This window comes from Scardinius erythrophthalmus (genome assembly GCF_964197995.2).
Source record: "Scardinius erythrophthalmus genome assembly, chromosome: 2".
NCBI classification, from domain to species: Eukaryota; Metazoa; Chordata; class Actinopteri; order Cypriniformes; family Leuciscidae; genus Scardinius; species Scardinius erythrophthalmus.
The window spans coordinates 41,761,484-41,781,914 of record NC_138222.1 but is presented as its reverse complement, the minus strand read 5'-3'; the positions used below and the strand labels follow the sequence as shown (position 1 = coordinate 41,781,914).

At 37.7% G+C, this 20,431-nt stretch overlaps 2 protein-coding genes across 7 annotated transcripts in view; one reads left to right on the top strand and one right to left on the bottom strand.

The window, feature by feature from the left end:
- The window catches only part of coro2ba (coronin, actin binding protein, 2Ba), a 37,703-nt gene extending 34,902 nt beyond the window's left edge, over positions 1–2,801 (top strand). For 3 of the 5 annotated variants that reach the window (XM_081348187.1, XM_081348190.1, XM_081348189.1), the window contains exons 10-12: positions 639–729; positions 800–939; positions 1,032–2,801. In XM_081348187.1, coding sequence (XP_081204313.1) covers positions 639–729; positions 800–939; positions 1,032–1,199 — 399 coding nt within the window. In that variant the 3' untranslated portion in view covers positions 1,200–2,801. The remainder of the gene's footprint in view (positions 1–638; positions 730–799; positions 940–1,031) is intronic. The other 2 variants (XM_081348186.1, XM_081348188.1) reach the window with 1 other exon arrangement.
- Positions 2,802–3,595: 794 nt separating this feature from the next.
- anp32a (acidic (leucine-rich) nuclear phosphoprotein 32 family, member A) lies at positions 3,596–10,590 on the bottom strand. Of its 2 annotated transcripts, none has more exons than XM_081348234.1 (8): positions 10,453–10,590; positions 8,204–8,268; positions 6,035–6,184; positions 5,794–5,916; positions 5,450–5,648; positions 5,229–5,347; positions 5,085–5,139; positions 3,596–4,957 (listed from the first exon to the last, which is right to left on the bottom strand). In XM_081348234.1, the coding sequence occupies exons 1-8, from the start codon at positions 10,460–10,462 to the stop codon at positions 4,893–4,895; spliced, it is 786 nt and encodes a 261-aa protein (XP_081204360.1). In that variant the 5' UTR covers positions 10,463–10,590; the 3' UTR covers positions 3,596–4,892. The 2 variants fall into 2 exon arrangements, with proteins under 2 accessions (XP_081204360.1, XP_081204359.1); XM_081348233.1 differs by lacking the exon at positions 10,453–10,590 and adding an exon at positions 9,549–10,043.
- Between the last annotated feature and the right edge of the window lie 9,841 nt (positions 10,591–20,431).

Here is a 20,431-nt window from a genome sequence, read left to right as displayed (position 1 = left end):
TGTTAAAGGGTCTAAATGTATTTTTATAAATATATGTCGACTGTGGAAGTGGTAGGACCATAAAATGTTCAATCGCTGCGTTCCTTCTGAATCGACAACAAGTGGCCCTGGCAAAGGATCTACGATCTTTATATCTTCATCTGAGCCAAGCAGACTCTCATCGTGGAAACCGTCATGCAAGAAATATAATAACACACTGACGTGAAGTTTTTCTAGCTAAACAAACTGAAAACTTGCTGCATCTAATTGTGTTTTTAAGAATTTGTTTACGTTTGGTATTGTAGTACTGTTACTCACTGTCTGTACTGTAAAGTTTTCTCACAGGTGAATGGCACATGATGTATTGCAGTAACATTGTCTTCTTGGCTGTGCGCGTTCATGCTTTCAGGAGGCGTGTCTTTAGGCGGCGATTTGCAGGGAGGGTGGGACGTACGCTTTTAGAGCATTTTCCCAGATGTCCTACAGCACCTTTAAGTGCTCTGCACCATGAACACAGTGGCAATAGTGTGCTTTCTGTGACACTCTGGAGTCCAAGTAGTTGTTTAGACTGAACATTTACCTATCCAGAGCCTTGTTATATCACTTAATGCTAATAGTGTAAAAACAGTAGCCTACATGAACACCCTGTTTCTTTTCAGTCTGAAACCTATCAGGAGGACATATATCCCATGACTCCCGGGACAGAACCTGCTCTGTCTGCTGATGAGTGGCTCAGTGGAATCAACCGAGGTAAAGAATAAAACTATTTGAAGGCAAAGGTTGAAATTAAGCTAATCCTTGTATGCATGTACACGTCTAGGTCCGGTGCTCATGTCCTTAAAAGAGGGCTACAACAGACCCAACAAGCTGGTGTTCAAGGCACCAGTGAAGGAGAAGAAGGGTGGAGTGGTCAATGGGATTGACCTGCTAGAAAACGTGCCTCCCCGTACAGAGAATGAGGTGTTGCCATGATTCTGTTAAGATTTAATATGGTTGCTGAAAGGACAATTTAGCACATATTCGTGTGTAACCCTTTGCGTTGTGCTCTGCAGCTCTTGCGGATGTTCTTCAGGCAGCAGGAAGAGTTGCGCCGACTGAAGGACGAACTTGCGCAGAAGGACATTAAGATCAGACAGCTTGAGCTGGAGCTCAATAACTTAAGGAACAGCCCAAACATCAACAACAATAACAACAGCAGCAGCAATGGTAGCAGCATTTGACGTGGGATCTGTGCTGTTTCTGTTGATCTCCTAAAGTGACACTCTAGCTATAAGCCCCCAGCGCTGCTGAAACACATGGGCTTCCTTTTTCCTAACACTCAAATATCCTTCCTTCAAGACCACTGGAGACCAAGCGCTTGTCTTCATAAAGCAGTGTTTCACTCTGACCCTCAGTGTTGACCCCACAGCTGCAGTGTGCTAAGTTGACTTTATTGGACTGATGATTCACTTAGGCTACCCTGTGAAAAGTCTCCCATCTTCAGTCACACTGCCAGTCTGCCCGCAGTGGATTGATTCTCCCTATATGGATTGATTTTGGTACAAGATATTCATTGCATTATCATCTCATAATTGTAGACTTTAAATATTAGAATTATTTATTTCATTTCTTTTTTCCTTTGTGCTATTAGCCCTTGTTTTAAACCGCTTAATAAACTCCATATAGAGATAAACAAGTGTTTTAATAAGGTCAAACAGACATGCTTCACCCATCAAGCTGTTATCTCATGTAAACACTAGTTCTATTGCATCATTAGGATATGACCCACAGTGCTGTTTTAATGTAGAAACTCAAGCGCCACCGTCCAGCAATATTTCGACAGATGACTTTTACCCAACTGACATGCTCCTGAGTCCTGAAGTTGTGAGTTTTTACTAATATAAGTTGGGGACTCTGTTTCTTCCCATAATTTAGATCCTCCTCACATTGTGCAGTGTGAAGTATGTTCAAGTCAGTCTATATAAGTAATAGCTTATATAATTCAAATGGGTTTTTTCATTTAAATAAACTTTTGCAATATACGGATGGAAAAAAAATCCAATCATGAAATGAATTAGCCTAGATGTAGTATTAGAGACCTACACTGTAGTTTCATAGGAGGGTTCAAAGAAAGACAAAAATTTTTACATTTTTTGTATTCAGTAAGATGATTGAAAGGTATTGTTTATTTTAAAGACTGGCATAATGGAGCATTGTTTTTTTTATTTTTTTATTAACATTTAAATTAAACCTATTGACTTCCATTTTCAGTTCTTACTTTTAAATGAAGTGTCTTGAGTTTCAGGTTTGTAGCTTGTTACAATGAATTTATCCTTTCAGTCCTGATATAATATTCAAACATTTGACCTCTTAATTATACAGATTGCTTTTTAGATTGGATGTCAGTTTTTGTAAAAAGCATTGTATTCCGCTTAGAATTTTCAATGTAAGCGCTTTTAAATGTTTTATTGTAAGTGGACAAATTCCCTGTGGACAAATATAATGCGCCACAAAAGTGCAGTCACGCTCTTCAATGCGCACTGCTCTGTAAAGGTTAACCTATTAATTATATTATATGAACACATTTATTTTGCCCAGAACAAACTGGAAAATATCGTTTTTAAAAATTGATGGCACACTTACTGGGCCATCCATGATCTGATGTGTTAAATTCTTATCATTGGTAAAACGGATCACTTGAAAGCTCTCAAACCTCGCTCGACCAGCACGGAAAGCAATGTCGGTCCTCCTCTGTGAGTGTTTGTCGCTATTTAATTAAAACACTATAAACATCAAGCTTTTTTCAAATATTTTGCCTTATAAAACGAGACAAACCCCAGCAGCAGCTCCTGCTTCATTATTGCACAGTAATAGAGCGTTTTGAGTGCATTTGAAGAATTCTACCATTAGGGGGCAGTGAAGCCACAATCTTGCGCATGTGTATGGATAGCACATATGCCTACACTACACTTGCCATTAAGCAAACACTACACAGCATCCTGCTAACGCATTAATGAGCAGTTCAAACACAGACAGTAGTCCTTAGTTAATATCCTAGCCTGCAGTTCAGACACACAATAGTCCTTAGATAATATCCTAGCATGTGGTTTAAGTACAAATGAAGGCCTACCTAAATGGGCCTCTTATGTGGCCTGTACATTCCCAATCTCATACCTTACAATACACTGTGTATCCCTTTGGATGTTAAGGTGAAGTGGGTAATAATTTAGATGTTCACATTGCGAGGTGCCAGAATATTTATGTTGTACTTGAGCCCCTTAATTTTGGTGTCAGACAAGATGCTCACTGCCTACACAAACACAATTAATGTTGAAATATTTCGTGCTGACAGTGCCTGAAGAATTATGACACAATACATTAGGGCTAACCTTTGTCTTTGATTAAAATGAGGAACACTAATAGGTAATCACTACTCTGTATTTCACCATTCATTATGATTAGCTTACTAACTACAGCATGTTGCACTAAGGGTAATTGCATTCAAAGTAAAAAACCCTTCCTGAGGAAGAGCGTTAACGTGCATAAAATACAACTGTCTAGACTATAGCTTAATTTACCTGACATTCTTGAACAAAAATATGACAATCTGTCCCCACAGACTGAGACACCTTAGTTACACTGTATGCAATGCTTTCATTTTCATGTTAACAAAGCACATGCATATACAGTTAATATTCATTTGAACAAAAATGCTGACTTTTATTCATGTAAAAATTTCAATCAGTATGATCTGACAACTGGATACAGCTGTTAAAATTGCGTATGCTTTCTATTTAAATAATTGGCATGACGCTTCTGAATATTTACACAATATCCAGTTACGCATCATCAAAAATATACAAGCTATTTTCCCTGAGCTTCACAATGCAATTTCACTTCATATATTCAATTAATCCGAAATATTCAGTGACGAGATGATATACACTAGCCATTTCTGCACCAGACTCAAAAACAATCTATTGATCATGTAATCACAACTAATTACAATATATGGATTTTCTGTGCCAGTCAGAACAGATATTTCAAATTACCATAGAACCACTTGCATTTTCATTCATTTTATTACAGTTAATGGTTACAACTGAGATTATTTGTGAAAATGTCTGCCATTATCAAAGGGAATCAGAAAAAAAATATATTTGGTCATTATTTACAAAGAACAGAAACCTCTGAACTATCCACACAAAGGGAGAAGGGGTTTAGGACTCATTTGACAAGGGCAGACATTCGGCTCTGAACATTAAAAAATAAAATAAAAATCACATTGAGAGGTTGAACTGTGCATGTCCAAGCAGACATCATGATGTGTTCTTCATGCCTAAACAGCACGTCATGTGGTGGTGGGGATGATGATGAAAACACCAAAAAAAAAACAAAAGAAAACACCAAAAAAAAAAAATAAAAAAAATACACAAATAAAAAAGATGCAATAAAAAAGTGGGTTAGAAAATGTTCTTCCTTGAAATCCAGTAGTCAACTTTAAAATAGAGTCAGCCATGCACTTCTAAAAGGTTTTTGGTTGTTTTTTTCTTTTTTAATACACAAGTCATCACCAGCATTTAGGCATCAACAGTAAAGACAGGGAAAAAATTACAAGAGCATACTGGTCTGTTTTCCAACAATAATAAATTTCCACACTGTGTTGTCAGCCATTTGAAGAGCTTTTGGAGAAAATGAAGGGAATCAAACTGAAAGTACAAACCAAACCAAAAAAAAAACAAAAAAAAAACAACAACATCAACAACAAAAAAGCTAAAAACAAATATTTAAACTGTGTCCTCGTTTATACTAGCCCCACCCCCTACCATTTGAATACCTCCCCAAACCATCGAAGAGTGACAATAGGACAGATATACAGGGGTTAAACGGTCAGATCACAATGGGGGAGGGGGGGATAGGGGGAGAGTCCATGTTCAGTCCTCATCTTCCTCCCCTTCCTCATCCAGTTCTCTTTTCCTCTTCTGACCCCGTTCCTCCTCTGTAAACAACACAGGAGGACCAGAAATGTTGTTTACTCTTATTCTTACCCAGCTTATCAGCATTCAGTTCGCAGGTGGTAACAATTTATTGTATTAATTAACTGTGGTCTTAATCTATTCACTTACCAAAGTCTTCCTCATCATCTACCTCGCCGTCATTTAAGTCCTCTTCCTCCTCTTCCTAAAAGTGAGAAAAAGGCACAAATTTATACCATGTTTGTATATTTCGATATAAAAAAAAAGGAATCAACATTTTCTTCCAGCATTAACCTCTCCGCTGATGTCCTCTTCTTCCTCCTCTTCTCCCTCTTCCTCATCATCCTCCTCCCCCTCTTCTTCATCTTCATCCCCTGGAGCTGCATCTTCATCATACTCCTCCTCTTCTCCCTCTGCAGACAAAATTAGGTCAATGACAAATGAATTCCTTAAACGAAATTAAAATAATTATGCACCTTGAAGCACATTATCAGCCCAACTCTTTAGAAACATACCATCTTCATCATCCTCATCATCATCTAGGCCTTCAACGTAAGCTTCAGCATCAGAGTCTGGTGCTTCTTTATCCTCTTTGTCATAGCCGTCGAGATATGTCAGCTGAGGGAGCAGCTTGAAAACATTTTCTCTGTAGTCATTCAGGTTTGTCACCTCACAGTTGAACAAGTCTAAACTTTTGAGGCTTTCCAATTTTTTCTGTTGGGAAAAGGACAGGAGGTCAAAACAATGACAATAATAATACATATGTATGTATGTATGTATGTATGCATGTATGTATATATATATATATATATATATATATATGTATAGCAAAATAGGATATGACAAGAATATAGCTTACCAGGGGTTCGATGGTGCTGAGGTCTTTAATTTTGTTGCCACTGAGGTTGAGATGGGTGAGGTTGGGACACTTCTCTGCCAGTACCTCCAGACCACCTGAGATTCTGTTATCGCTAAGCTCGAGCTGTGGAGAGCATGATTCAGTGCCACATTAATAAGACTGGGGGGGGGACTAACAGCCTGAAAAATATATATATTTTGATACTTCTAAAAAAAAAAGAAGACACGAAACTGCTTAATACCTTCTTGAGTTTGTTAAGCTTAGGCAAATTGGCAACTGATGTCAAGCCTACGTTGATTGTGCTTAAAAATTCCAGTTCTTCGAACTCATCAGTGAGGCCCTCAATTTTGCCCTCATTTGACCGACAGTTGTCAAGCACAAGCTCTTTCACCTGTTAAAGGGCATATGAGATGAACAAAAGATTAAATTTTGTGATTCATGAAAACAGCATTTGTAATAGCCTCTACATGAGCAACTTCAAATCAGTGAGGAGGTGAACATGGTGGTTAAAGCAACTTAAATTCTTTCACACAAGAGCTGTCTAACTTTTGCAGCATGCCAAAAGAGCAGTACAGTATGTTTACACTTTTATTGTGCTGACCCACCAAAACAAAAAACGTAAAAATATGGAAATTCCTTATTTATATAGTTTACATTAAAAATGTTCATTTTAATCAGAAGCAGAATACCTTAAATTAGGAGGAGGAAAATAAAGGGAGCAAATAAACACGTCGCAAATCGGGCGCCATTCAATTGTAAAGTTTACTTCAGCATGCGGTCTACGGTAACAGATAGGGGGGCATGTTTCGGTGCTTTGACAAAATCTCACATTTGACTCCCCATCCAACAAAATGGCTGACTCCGCAACAAGCGGCGTACATTGTTATCCTCTGGGTCGAGCATTTTTACTACAGTGCGTGCGTGTGTGCTCGAACAGCAAAGTAAAGACGCGTAAACGATAGCCTGGGTGTTACACAAATTCATTGCATTGTCTTGGAAGAGCAAAGACACGAGGACGGACCCAAGAATTCACGAGTAGGAGGGGCAGAGACTGAGGCGCATGATAATGCAACGGAGTCGCTCTTTAAGCGAAAGGTATTGACTTTCAGGGAATAAAGATGAAATTTCCGGCTTCACAGACGCTCGACTCCCTATATTCAACGGTTCTAGTCGGTTGAAAGGAAAGAGACGGCGGCAACTATTCTCTCTGTTCGATTAAATATCGTGCGTCTTTGTTGCTGGTTAAAATGGCGGCTTGTCCTAGATCTTGCAACTAGAGCAGCGCAGCTTCAAGTTGCGTAGCGCTCACATAAGCGCCCAGTCCATGTAAATAACAAGCAGAGCCACACGGCTGGAAATCTCTTTATCCCGCCAGCTGAGACGCACAGAAGTGCTCGGAATACGGTTATGACATTTTAATTACGAGCTCTATTACAGCGTACTTGGGTATGCGTAAAGGGGCAATAACAGGGACCTTGATAACACTGCAATAAATTCATCAGAGAACGTGGTTACACTTGTGAGAATTGATATATAGTAAGAAAAACACGAGGGATATTTAAGAAGAAGAGAGTGTCGATTTGGTCTTTGCATTCTGGCAATGTCGTCGACATATAATGCAGTTTTAAATAGGTTTGGGCACCTTAACGCAACTAGATATGATGTGACGCGATTCCTTTCTATACTGCTATCAAACAACAAATGCGCTCGTTTTCCCATCTAGATCAAATAGGAGACTATTATCACTGACGTGCCAAAAGCCCACGAAAAGATCCCGCCTAAGTATTTACACAACTTTCCTCGATTGGGAAATGTAAATGCTTTCATTTTTAAAGCTTTTAGCTGGAGAGATGCCACGAAATTTAGTTGACCGATCGCGTTTATCGCAAGCTATCTGTCAAACCGTCTGCACAGCTATTCACAAAATGCGTCCCACAACAAGTTACCGAACTGGTCAACGACCACTGTGACGGGAAAGTATGAATGTTGAATTGAAAATGGATGTGCGAAAGTGTGAGAGAGGCATGAACTCTTTTGCAGCACTGAGGATGCAAAGGAAAAGGGCGCGTTCAGGGGCTACAAAGTTACAAATATGGCTTCTCACGCCGCTTCCCTTGTTTATACACTGAATGCATGGAGCTCTTGCAGTTTCCGACCACAGCATCATCAAAAGATCTCCCGAAAGTTGGGAATAAAATAACCAGTAAAACTGATAAACTTATGGGCCGTGTGTAGGTATACTGAGATAACAACATCCGAGGCTCTAGGCTTGTAACAAAGTCGCCGCAAACTTTTCATTCAAGACATCAACTTGACGCGTGCACATCTAGCGTTGTCCATCCACGCAGAACTACTCTAACCAACAGTTTTAATAAAATCATATCACTCAGCAATTAATAAAGATGCTTACGTCTGACGGCGTCCGGTTCCGCAACTCCAGGTGAATTCTCTTTTTCATATCCATGTTATTGAACTCTAAAGGAGTGATTTAAACCAAAGAGCGCAGTTTAGACTTGGAGTCTTTGCTGCACATTCAGCTATAGCCTCTTAACAAACTAGCTATTGCGAGTCTCACAAACATGATGCCCCAGTGGGTGGGAGTTGGGTGTGGGATTGTCGTCACCGGCGACCAATTAGAGACGCGGAATGAAATGTGAAAACGCTCACAACTACACTGGCGACCAATCAGCGTTCGATCACACGCTGGGTGGGGTTACAGGGACTGTTAGGTTGATCCAGCGAATCTGTTTTAGGGTGACATCTATGCGATAAAATCAACCGAACTGTCGAAGGCGCCAGAGACTAAGCAGGGTTATGGTAGTTACTTTTGTTTTGATTGGATTCATCTACACTTAGACGGGAACATATGAGTTATTATAGGAATACAAGGACATTTTGAAATACACTGACGCGTTGGTTAAATAAAATGCTACGGTCGGGTAAATGAGGGCTGTGCATATATGTAATATTTAGTCAAACTGCTTCTTCTGTCTTGAAGCGTTTTCCTGGCAGGTAAGTACAGTCACTTTGGACTGATGGACGGTGGTGGACCGTCAGGAAAACACGACCCCTCCCCCTTTTGGAGGGAATGCACGGCGGCGACCACCGAGACTATCTGCGCTAAAAATCTTCATTACTTCTCGTCTAACGTTAGATTAGGCAGTTAACATATGTCACAATAAAGTGGATTTCCCGCATTGAAAGATTTACATTATTTGGTCCCGTTTTTATAAACGCTGATATGTAAATTGTATTAATGGTTTAAACAGATGAAGCATAATAATTCAACAAGAACGAAGGGACGGTTGCATAACAAAATGGACAAGCCAGACCTTTAAGACATGTATATATAGAGAGAGAGAGATAAAAATATAAAGCGAATAGAGGTGATATGACATAAATCGACGTAATTATTTTTCAGTTATTACAACTGAGCACCGCTACGGCAGAGCCCATAAGTTACCAGTAGCCACTGGTCTTATTAAAAACAAGTTTGTGTCACATGCACTTGACTGCCACATCGCACACTCCAACCACGGGCCCACGCTTTTTCCTACAGTTCAAACAAGCCAATCGTATTTCAGGGGGAGCATTCACTTCCGTTTCTCGCTTTGACTATTGTTGGTATTGAGGGGAAAAAAACAAGGTCACCTGACTGTGCCCGGCGCCATCTTGATTCGCAAAATACAACACATTCAAATAATTATAATACCATTTATTGACTCTTAAAACGAACAAAAAGCAATAGACTTTACCTATATTTGATGTCATGTCTGTGTGTCGCTCCGCTACCCCTTAGAAAAAACTGTAGAGCAACTGCTTGGCGCATGATTGTTTTCACAAAAGTGCACCGGCTGGGTTGTTTGTTGAGAGAGCGCATTTCACTGGCGACTCTGTCGTTTTACAACGTTATTTCGAAATCACTTCATACCAGGACATTTTGCCCTTGAAGAAAACAGAAAAAAAATCTTCTTCTCTCGATCTGGCCACTGACTCCAACCCGCGCAAGCAGGCTATTCTCAAGCCCTTTTGATTGTGCTTGCGCATTAGTTGAGACCATTTTTCCTCTGGGTGTGTCTCACTCGTTGTCTGAACGTACTTGCTAGCAGTACTGCATCAAATGTGTGTGTGTGTGTGTGTGTGTGTGTGTGTGGATTGCATTGCAGAGTGCGTCCACGATGTGCGCAGAGCCAAATCGTATTCGCACGCTTTGTGGCACACACACGTACACGGTCGCTCCTTTTCACACCACCGACGGCTAACTTTTGTGCGTGAATGACGAGGAACGTCATCTGGTCAAAACGTAGAAAATTAGCGAACGTGGACGAACATGTGAATTAGAAATCACATCAAGGTCAAAGGAAACATTTCAATTTTTTATTTTTTTGCGCGGAAGACGAAAAATCGTTTTGAGAATGACAATGAACACCACATATCATGTGACAATCACCCAGATTCGTCTGAAATTTGAAATAAAAGGCATTTGGTAAACCGTTAGGCTATTTTAATAGGACAGATGGATTGATGAACATTTGCACCGTCTGTTATAAATGCCAAAGCAGCAATTCAAATGATCAACTCGTGAAGTGTTCGATCAACAACCAATTAGTTAGTGTAATATCAAAACAATGCTGCTCTTTTTAGTAATATCTTCCTTACCCAAGATCATTCATTTTGTAAGGCACCATATCAGAGGCATTCGCTGTGTTTTCACAAAACTGGAGTGGCCTGTGTTGAGTTTTATTTATCACAACAGCACTGTACATGCAAAAATGAGATTACACACATCTTCAGAGGGTGCGGACAACATTAATAGGGCAGAACCCGTTTCCGAATCATGTCACAAATGTGTGGTTCTTGCCACTTACTCCATCAGCTACAGGCCTAATGGATACTACATGTCACAAAAAGTCCCATTTCAATTTATTTACTCCTTGTCAAGCATTTAGTCATAGCTAGACTTCTCTACCACACATAACACCTCATCTCTTTGCACAAAAGAATAGCCAAACCACAACATTTGAAAATGTACCATGCTGTTGGATCTGACTGTTCAGGGTGTTTCTGAAGTGTCCTGGTACTGTAATAAAGAAACTTCCTATCTTACGTCTCTGTTAAGATTTGACGAATTCAGTTTTCTAAATGACATCCTAACTGAAATTGTTTCTGTAATCAGACCCCATATCTATTATTTTGACTGTTTTGGGACTGTATTCACAATTGGTGAATGACTTACATAATTTTATTACAGATATCGTGAACTCTTGAGGCCAATTAGCTACCTGCTAAATCCTGCTTATGCTGTATGTGCATATTTTAAGTTTTGCACTTTGTTAAGAACGCATCAGATAACAACATGAATGTATGGAGAGATTTGGGGAGTATTCAGTACAGATGATATTATCACTCCAGAGGCTGTTTAATGTCACAATGAAATCAAAATGGACAATTATTTAATATATATATATAATATTGCAACATTTATTATAAATTATTTATTTGTGGAAATTTTTTTATTAATGTAGCCTACCTTCATAATCTTTAATCAACATAACTTCCCCTTGCTCTTGCAGCAACTTCTTTTCTCTGACGTGTTTACTAGCGTGATGGCGGGACAATCTGTCACTCACATGAAATTTCAGAAATAGCAAACCACAATGATCCAATCAATTCCTGATGGACGAAAAAGAGAAGAGATGTAAAAAAAAAAATGTCTTGCCCGAGAATCCATTTCACCAGATATACATCACAATTGGGAAGAAAAGATTATCGCAACTTATGTATCATGTCAACTTTAAGCAGACGCAAGGGAAGCTGCTTTTTGCTGACTGAAGTTTGTGATCTGAAGCATCTTTCATAAGGAAGATTTCCTGGGTGGAAGGTTTTGGCAGTAATATTGTCTTCATACTTCATCCCTTTTGTGTCATGTAGGGCATTGATAGAGGGCAGCTGACAGCCAGTGTTGTGAGAATGCAAACCAAATCGAAGGAAGTCTGGTCTGGATAAAACTTGATTGGCTCAACAATATTTCTCTATATCAGTAACAAGATAATGGAATATGATGATGAGCTATATATAGGTAAATACATTTCTGAAGTGTGCTGTTTAGGGCTCACTTTGTATACTTAATGATTGTCCACAGAGTCATTCAGAAGAATATGGGTGAAAGACGGTGACCTAAATGGGTCAGCCATGATTTAGGTTGTAACTAGTCAACATGGCTAATCGGTGCATTCTGCTGAAACACCACTAGATGACAGTCTTTCATTGGCTGAAAACTTTAGCTCTGCATCACCAATGTAACTTCTATATTTTTTCAAACGTTTCAAACTCTATTAGAGACATTTAGTGTATCAGCCGCTTATAAAAATGTAATGGGGCGATTTGATCTCTGTCAGATGGAGATAAACTGTAAAGTTGTTTATAATAATTTAAATTAATTACTGTTTCTATTATTTATGACTAAGTGACTTAAAAATGAGCCATCAAAATAAATTGATGTTATTCTATTATTTATGTTCCTGTAACCTATTTTCATTACATTACACACAAATATATATATATATATATATATATATATATATATATATATATATATATATATATATATATATATATATATATATATATATATATATATATATATGTGTATGTATATATATATATATATATATAGATGCCGCTTAGTAGGACTTCAGAACTGTTATCAGGCCTTTTATGAGGATTAATCTAAAAACGTTATGTATTTAGGGCTGAGCAAATCCTTTCAGTGACCACTAAACTGATTATTGCCTTTCACGATCAATAAACTTCAAAATTTTTTTTTTTTTTTCCATAAAATTAAAAAATCTTCTCTCGCCTTTCCTTGTTTCTCAACGAGCACATGAAAGACCATTGGCATATTGCTGCCATCTAGTGGTTAGTTAGCTATACATAGCATACAAACATAATCAGATTAATCACCATCTTTTTGCCCCCTGCGTCCTGCCGCTTACTGTTCGAGTTCATGAAAGCTAAATATCCACAAAAGATTACCTTTCTATTATAGGGTAATGTATACCGTTTTTCCTTTCCCTTTTTTGAAGATAGGCCCATATAGGCATTGTTCACGTCTAACCCTTTTAACACAAACAAACAAGTATATTTGCTGTTAAATCATACAGCAAATATAATACAATAAAAATATACAGCGGAGTACGACTTACAACCTTATAAATATCCTTTTTTATACGCTACGAGGACTTTCTTGAGTCATCATTGCAGTAAAATATATTGACCACAAGAGGGCAATCTAAGAAAACAATTGTGAACACTTGATCAATGATCATTTTTATCAAGCTTGTATATTTAAATTAAGTAATTTCACTTAAATGGCAATGAAAATTACCTATTTTCATTGTCATTTAAGTGAAATTACTGACCTTAAATATACAATACAAGCTTGATAAAAATGATTCTAGAAGAAAATTTCAGATAGAGGTTTTTGCATCTGAACTCTTCAAATATAAATGGCGAGGATTCAGGAGTCATATCTTCAGAGATTCTGCTGCTTTGGTGTGTCTCAATAAATATTTCCAGAGGAATCTGATAGAAAATGAGAATCATTATGAACACTTCATCCATTAGGGTGAGAAACACGTGTACAAGTTCTAGAGCAAGGCACAAAGTAACGCTTTTTGACTTTCTCAGTTTGTGTAAATCTGCTTATGGTTCAGAGTATTTATTTTTTCCCACATTAATTTCCCACATGTCTACTACAATTCTGTGTTTTTGTTTTATTAATACAGTACATACTTTTTTTCTTGATATACCCCGAAAGAATGGAAGTGAAATGTGACAACATGCCCCATAGGTGGGGTACATTGTAACATGTGAGGGGCACATTGTAACATGACCATATGACAGATTAAGATGCTATCTGATCTAATAAAAAAATATATACGAAACAAACTAAAATATTTTCTAAATAAAATACAATTAAAAAACGTTTTCATATAAAATAATGGCAATTTTTAATAATTAAATATAAACTCATTTTTGAGTTTTGACTACGAACACATGAAAACACAGATATACAACATAGTTAAAAACAAATAAATAATTAATTTCTGAACATTGACTCTCAGTCTTTATTCACCTTTTTCTCACGTTTTCTCAATAAAATTAATAAAAGTATAGAATATAATAGCATATTTCTAATAGGGGCACATTGTAAAGCAGTGTTACAACATGCCCCCGCCTGCACAACTGGGATTTAAACCCTGCTAGGGTGTCTTCTGCTAGTTAGCGAAGCATTAAAGAACTATCTCAACTGTTAAATAACATATTAGAGATTAAAATAATATCAGATTTGTCTTATTTTAAATAAACACAAAAAATAGAGATGACAAATTAACTTAAGTAAGAAATTTACTTTTGCTATGGTTTAATAAATGTCTATGGATATCTTCCCAAAAAAAAAAAAATTTGGCGGACATTTTTTTTTATATATAGTGTTGATATGGCAACTAGTAAATACACAACGTTTCGTCATCCAAGCATGTGCGGAAGTATTTAAAACAAGTGTGTTACAACTAGCCCCGCGTTAGGTTGTGCCCCGCGCTCCCCTATCTCTTATTTACTTAAAGTCCCCCTGTAGTCAATAATTATATCCCTTAATACTCATCATTGATCACCAAAATGACATATTTAAAGTTTTATTTCCTTGAAAAAAATGTCTCTATACCTTAAAATAGCTTGAATGTTACTCTACACCCTTGCCTAATTTAGTATAGCCTACCCTACGCGGTTCTATGAATATGCAAATTAGCCCCGCCTCCACTCACTCACACCAGCTCAGAGATCCACTCTTTGACGTGATTGGTTACAAGGTAGTTTGTGATGTCAGAAACACCAGCGATTTCAAACCGCTTTTCTGAGACTGTTTTTGATTCACTGCAGTTTTAAAGGGATAGTTCACCCAAAAATGATATTTAACCCATGATTTACTCACCCTCAAGCCGTTCGAGATGCATATGTCAATCTTTTTTCAGACGAACACATTTTCAGTTATTTTAGAAAATGCCTTAGATCTTTCAGTGGTTAAAATGTGAAGCTATGGGGTCCACCTCCTTCAAGTCCCAAAATGTGCATGCATCCTTCACAAAAGTAATCCATCCGGCTCCAGGGGGATAAACAAAGGCCTTCTGAGGGTAATCTGTGCGGTTTTGTCGTAAAAATATACATATTTAAAACTTTATAAACAAAAATAACTGGCTTCCGGTAGAGCCGGATGGATTACTTTTGTGAAGGATGCATGAACATTTTGGGACTTGAAGGAGGCGGACCCCATAGCTTCACATTATAACCACTGAAAGATCTAAGACATTTTCTAAAATAACTGAAAATGTGTTCGTCTGATAAAAGATTGACATATGCATCTCGAACGGCTTGAGGGTGAGTAAATCATGGGTTAAATATCATTTTTGGGTGAACTATCCCTTTAAAACTGCAGTGAATCAAAGACAGTCTCAGAAAAGCGGTTTGAAATCGCTGGTGTTTCTGACATCACAAACTACCTTGTAACCAATCACGTCAAAGAGTGGATCTCTGAGCTGGTGTGAGTGAGTGGAGGCGGGGCTAATTTGCATATTCATAGAACCGCGTAGGCTATACTAAATTAGGCAAGGGTGTAGAGTAACATTCAAGCTATTTTAAGAGACATTTTTTCAAGGAAATAAAACTTTAAATATGTCATTTTGGTGATCAATGATGAGTATTAAGGCATATAATTATTTACTACAGGGGGACTTTAAGTAAATAAGAGATAGGGGAGCGCGGGGCACAACCTAACGCGGGGCTAGTTGTAACACACTTGTTTTAAATACTTCCGCACATGCTTGGATGACGAAACGTTGTGTATTTACTAGTTGCCATATCAACACTATATAGAAAAAAGATCTCGAACGGCTTGAGGGTGAGTAAATCATGGGTTAAATATCATTTTTGGGCGAACTATCCCTTTAAAGAGAAAATACTCAGCAATGGATTTTGAATCCTTTTTTGGATTTTTGAAAACTTATGAATTTGCACATGGTTTGTCTTATACCACATAGACATATAAACAACATTAAAAGCTTGATTTTCACCACAGGGGGACTTTAAATCAGAGGCTAACTGTATTTTTTCTTTAAAAAAAAAAAAAAAAAAGGTAGGCTACTCTACTACTCTGCTACTCTGTCAATTCTAAATGTTCACAAATAGAAATAGTTTGGCTGGATATACCCATGCATTTATTCATGTCATCTAGATATACCCATGCATTTATTAATGTCATCAAGCTCAATAACAAAGACTTTCTGACAACATCAAGAAGGAGTGATGGCCAAAAAGGGGTGACATGGGGGATGTGTTTGTCAGATGAAACAAACTGAAATAAACCCATGCATACATTATTAATGTTAATTGACTTTTGGATCAGATCTAAGACAGAGCTCGTAAAGTGATATCCACTTAGAGAGAGGGTAATGAATATCCTGCTCTACGAAAGCATTCTAGACCATGTGGCTGAATCAAATTATGCTGTCTAATAGTAACATTACATGTGGCTAAGATTAGAAGGGCAATAATTCAGATTTTAGGAATTATAACACAACTAAGGGTTGAATTCTACATTACTCAAAACTTTAACAGTGCTCTATATTCTACCTCCGTGTAAACAAACATTCTTCTTTTGTGCTTCATGACTAAATATCACCATATGAGTATAGAATGACATGAGGATGAGTAAATCATGACAGAATGTAACACCACATGCTTGGAGAACAAACATAATTCAATAATTCAGAAACTTTCCATGATTCACTCACATGGGCGACATGAACATGCCCACATCTTTTTTGTGATTAGTCTTGAGCACAGATCACAAAAGATGATATGTAGTTTTTATCATGTTAATTTCCTAAAATGTATTATTTTGTGGTTATGTTGGTGAAAGACAGCCGTAATAAAGTGCTGAAAATGAAAAAAAAGCAAGATAAGTAAAAGAGAGTGTGTGGCTCTATGAAGTTATGTTCTTTATCATTAACAATGCAGCTCTCAGCCCATCTTCTCAAACATTCATGAAGATTTCTCAGTCCAACAGGATCATGAAATGCCGTTTGTCTTCAGCTGTCCTGTCTTCAAGTTCCTCCCCCACAATTTTTGAAATGTTACCTCTCGCTCTGACTCAGTGCTTTATTGTGCTTTATTGTCATGACATAATTGCACATTTGTATTGCCAAAACTGTTGCAGCTTACAAAGCAACCAAGAATAAGGCAGGAATCTGAAGTTAGGAAAACGATACAAATTTAAAGTTATTAAAAATAAATATGAAATGATTTATATTAGACATTAGAGAATAAAACGTAGAGGTAAAGGCAAAGAAAAGAAAAGACATAAATAAGGAATAGAAAGAAACTAATAAGGAAGAGCATTTTTTTCGCATATATGAAATACACACGCATACACTGCAGAAATGAGTTTACTTTACATATCCCTTTGTTTAAGGCACTATATATGATAAAAGTTGTCTGCTGCTTGTTTAGCACTCAAGACTTTAACTGTATCCATGTTTCCCAGTCATTTAACCAAGCCACTATGATCTATTGACACGCGTTTTCCTTCAACTGGTGCTGTACAGACTGAAGGAGAGAGCTGTGACGGCTCTCTGTGTCTGATAATCATATAAGACTGATCTGCACAACAAGCTCTTTCACTCAGATTGCTTGTGCATCATTTTGTATTCCCCAGCATCTGTGTCTGCTTACATTGGTGTGGTGCATTATATTAGAACTGCTTCCTGTCTGTGTGTACTTAACAAAAACATCATAAATAAATTAAGATACACACATGCACACACATACACAAACAAAAAATTTTTTGTTATTATAAACTCTCTTTCTATCTCGCTTCTTTCTCTTTACTAATATCTCTCTTGATCCATATTATGTGTATGACTCCATCCTCCAGCTTGTAGATAATCACATTGTAGCACAGCAGTGGATTTGTAATTGTATATTTACTGTCTGCAATAGGCCACACTGGTGCCAGAAGGACTAAACCAGACAGACAGTAACTTTTGGCTCTGTAAATGGAAATCTGCCAGACGGTATGATATATTGCAAGTGTGGCTCTTGCTATTCAGTTATCAAATAATAAAGATGATGGACTGCTTTTTATTGAGGGAGCACCTTTTTTAAATCTAACAGTTCACATTTAAACAGAGGCCAGCGGATTTTGTTGAGAGGATATCCCAAGGCTGAACACAATTATGGAAAATAAAGAAAAAAGGTGATTTTAGAGTACACGATTAAAAACCATCCCGCCCTGTAATAAATCAGCACTGTCCTCTGAAAGTGTACTAAAGTTTCTCCCTGCAGAAACTTGGCTTCTCTCCAATTGCTCCCTTGTCCTCTACTCCTGCTTCACTAGCATGAAAGTAAGATTCACGATTCATGATAAGGAAAACTGATTTACTTACAATGGCAGTCATGGTGTCCTTGAGCACTGTCCTGCCAAGAACACCAGCATAAATGGCCACCGGGATATGGGTTTTAGATAATGGTCCAAAACAATAGATATAGTGTATAAGTTTATGATAAAACTGTGCTTGGCAGATCTTTACCATATAGGGGATGGTGTTTTGGTGACAAAGAGTACACACCCACACTGATACACCATCAGCAAACTAACAAAATACTATCAGACTAACACACAACACCAAAATAATGCAATAAATGTGAATTAACTTCTAAATATAATAAGAAAATCTCTGGTTATGGTGATACTGTTAGGAAATTTACAGTTTACAGACCCAAGGAAACATGATTTAATAAGACCCGGAGTCAGAAGTGCAGTCAATTTAAGACAAGAGTCAGAATTATAATAAATTAAAGAATTTTTTGACTGAAGATAGTTTGCAGTTTCATCAGCAGAAGTCAGCTTCAAGAGTTCGTAGGCCGGCCCGCGCTTACAGTTACAAAGATCACTGTACACCAAGGTCTAAGCTACGTCCTTGCTTCAGGTTGAATGATTCTCATTGGAAGAAATAGATAAACACACATTTTCCACACATGGACAGATAGACTAAAGCATATCTCCATCGATTATGCTGCTGACACTCAGACCCTGGCTTTAGGCACGTCGTGACCTTCCAGGTCGTAGATCTGGGTTGCAACATGTTGAAGAAAACAAGTCAGTTAATCTACAATAATGCCAGTTGTTCCTTACTAACACACACAGCTTCTTCAAGGTTGGATTTGGCCGGGCTCTAACTATAAACCGGAGAGTCTTCTCAAAACATCAAGATAATACGTTCTTTCTCTCAAGGAGAGGACACATTTAATCTACATGTAACAGTAAAGTAAAGACTTTAACAAAGAAATGGTCACTTAAACTGTTGGTTCCAATGACCCTTGAGACCTATAGTCGTCATGGTGAGCTAGAAGAACACACACATATATATATACAGTATATTAACACGTTGAAGACCTAAACAAGTCCATATTTCATTTCTGGAAGCCGGGCTAAATGAGCAAGCACTGTTTCTGCATTCCTGGCATTTGAGCCAGACCCTTCAGTCACCTCTCATATATTTAATACAGACTTTAGAGAATACATGAAAAGAACATTTTCAATTATCACATTGGTAACTTCTATAACTAAGTAAAATCTCATAAGCCTAGAGAAGTCATTTAACTCATTTGATATTTAGAAGGAAAAATATTGATAAATACCCCTTCAGTACTATTTGCTCTATAGCTGTAAGTTTGTTCTGCCCACCTTAGAGGTTCTGTGACACTTTAGAGACAAACTAGAGTGCATTTGCATGTTGTGTATATATATATGAGCAGAGAATTTGTCGCTCATCGTACCCTGCACTAGGAGACAGTCTTTGAGACGCAGAAAGAAGAAAGAAGCAGAGATCTGGCAGACTCAGAAATATAATAGATGGATTTGTGCAAAGGCTTGGGAGAGGAGCTCATGATGAGAGTAAGAAAGTAGAATAGAAAGACAGCCTGTCTGTCATACATACAGACAGTGAGAAGAGGATTTAATGAGTATGTGCATGTAGGGGGAGGGATGAGAGAAAGATGGGGATTTGATGAGCAGTAGCGTTCCTGTTGCCACCGTCTTCTCAAGCTCCCTCACCCCCAAACCTCTCTTTTTCTCTTTCTCTCACAATCCTTCTGTGTGTCACCCATGAGAGGAATGCACATCTGCTTAACATGCAGCAGATATACACAACCACATACACAGTGACTGGTGATGATGCAGTTTGCTCCAGTGTGGCATATTGCAGACAGCCTGTTAAATTCAAGCCCTATAGGGGTCTGAATTGATAAAATGTTTACATTCACTGTTAAAATGATCCTGTTAATTGTAGGCTATAGACAAAAATTTGAATTGATGAGAAAATGGATTTTAATGATGAAATATAATATCTTATAATAGACTATTTTGCCAAGAAAATTGCCAAGGGCATATTTATCATTAATAAATCATTTCTATCATTAGGCTCTTATAGCAACATTTTAGTTAAAGACAGTCTGCTTCAGAAAGTGACATTTTGATTGGCACATTTGACACACGACCTCCCCGCACCACGAAGAATGCAGC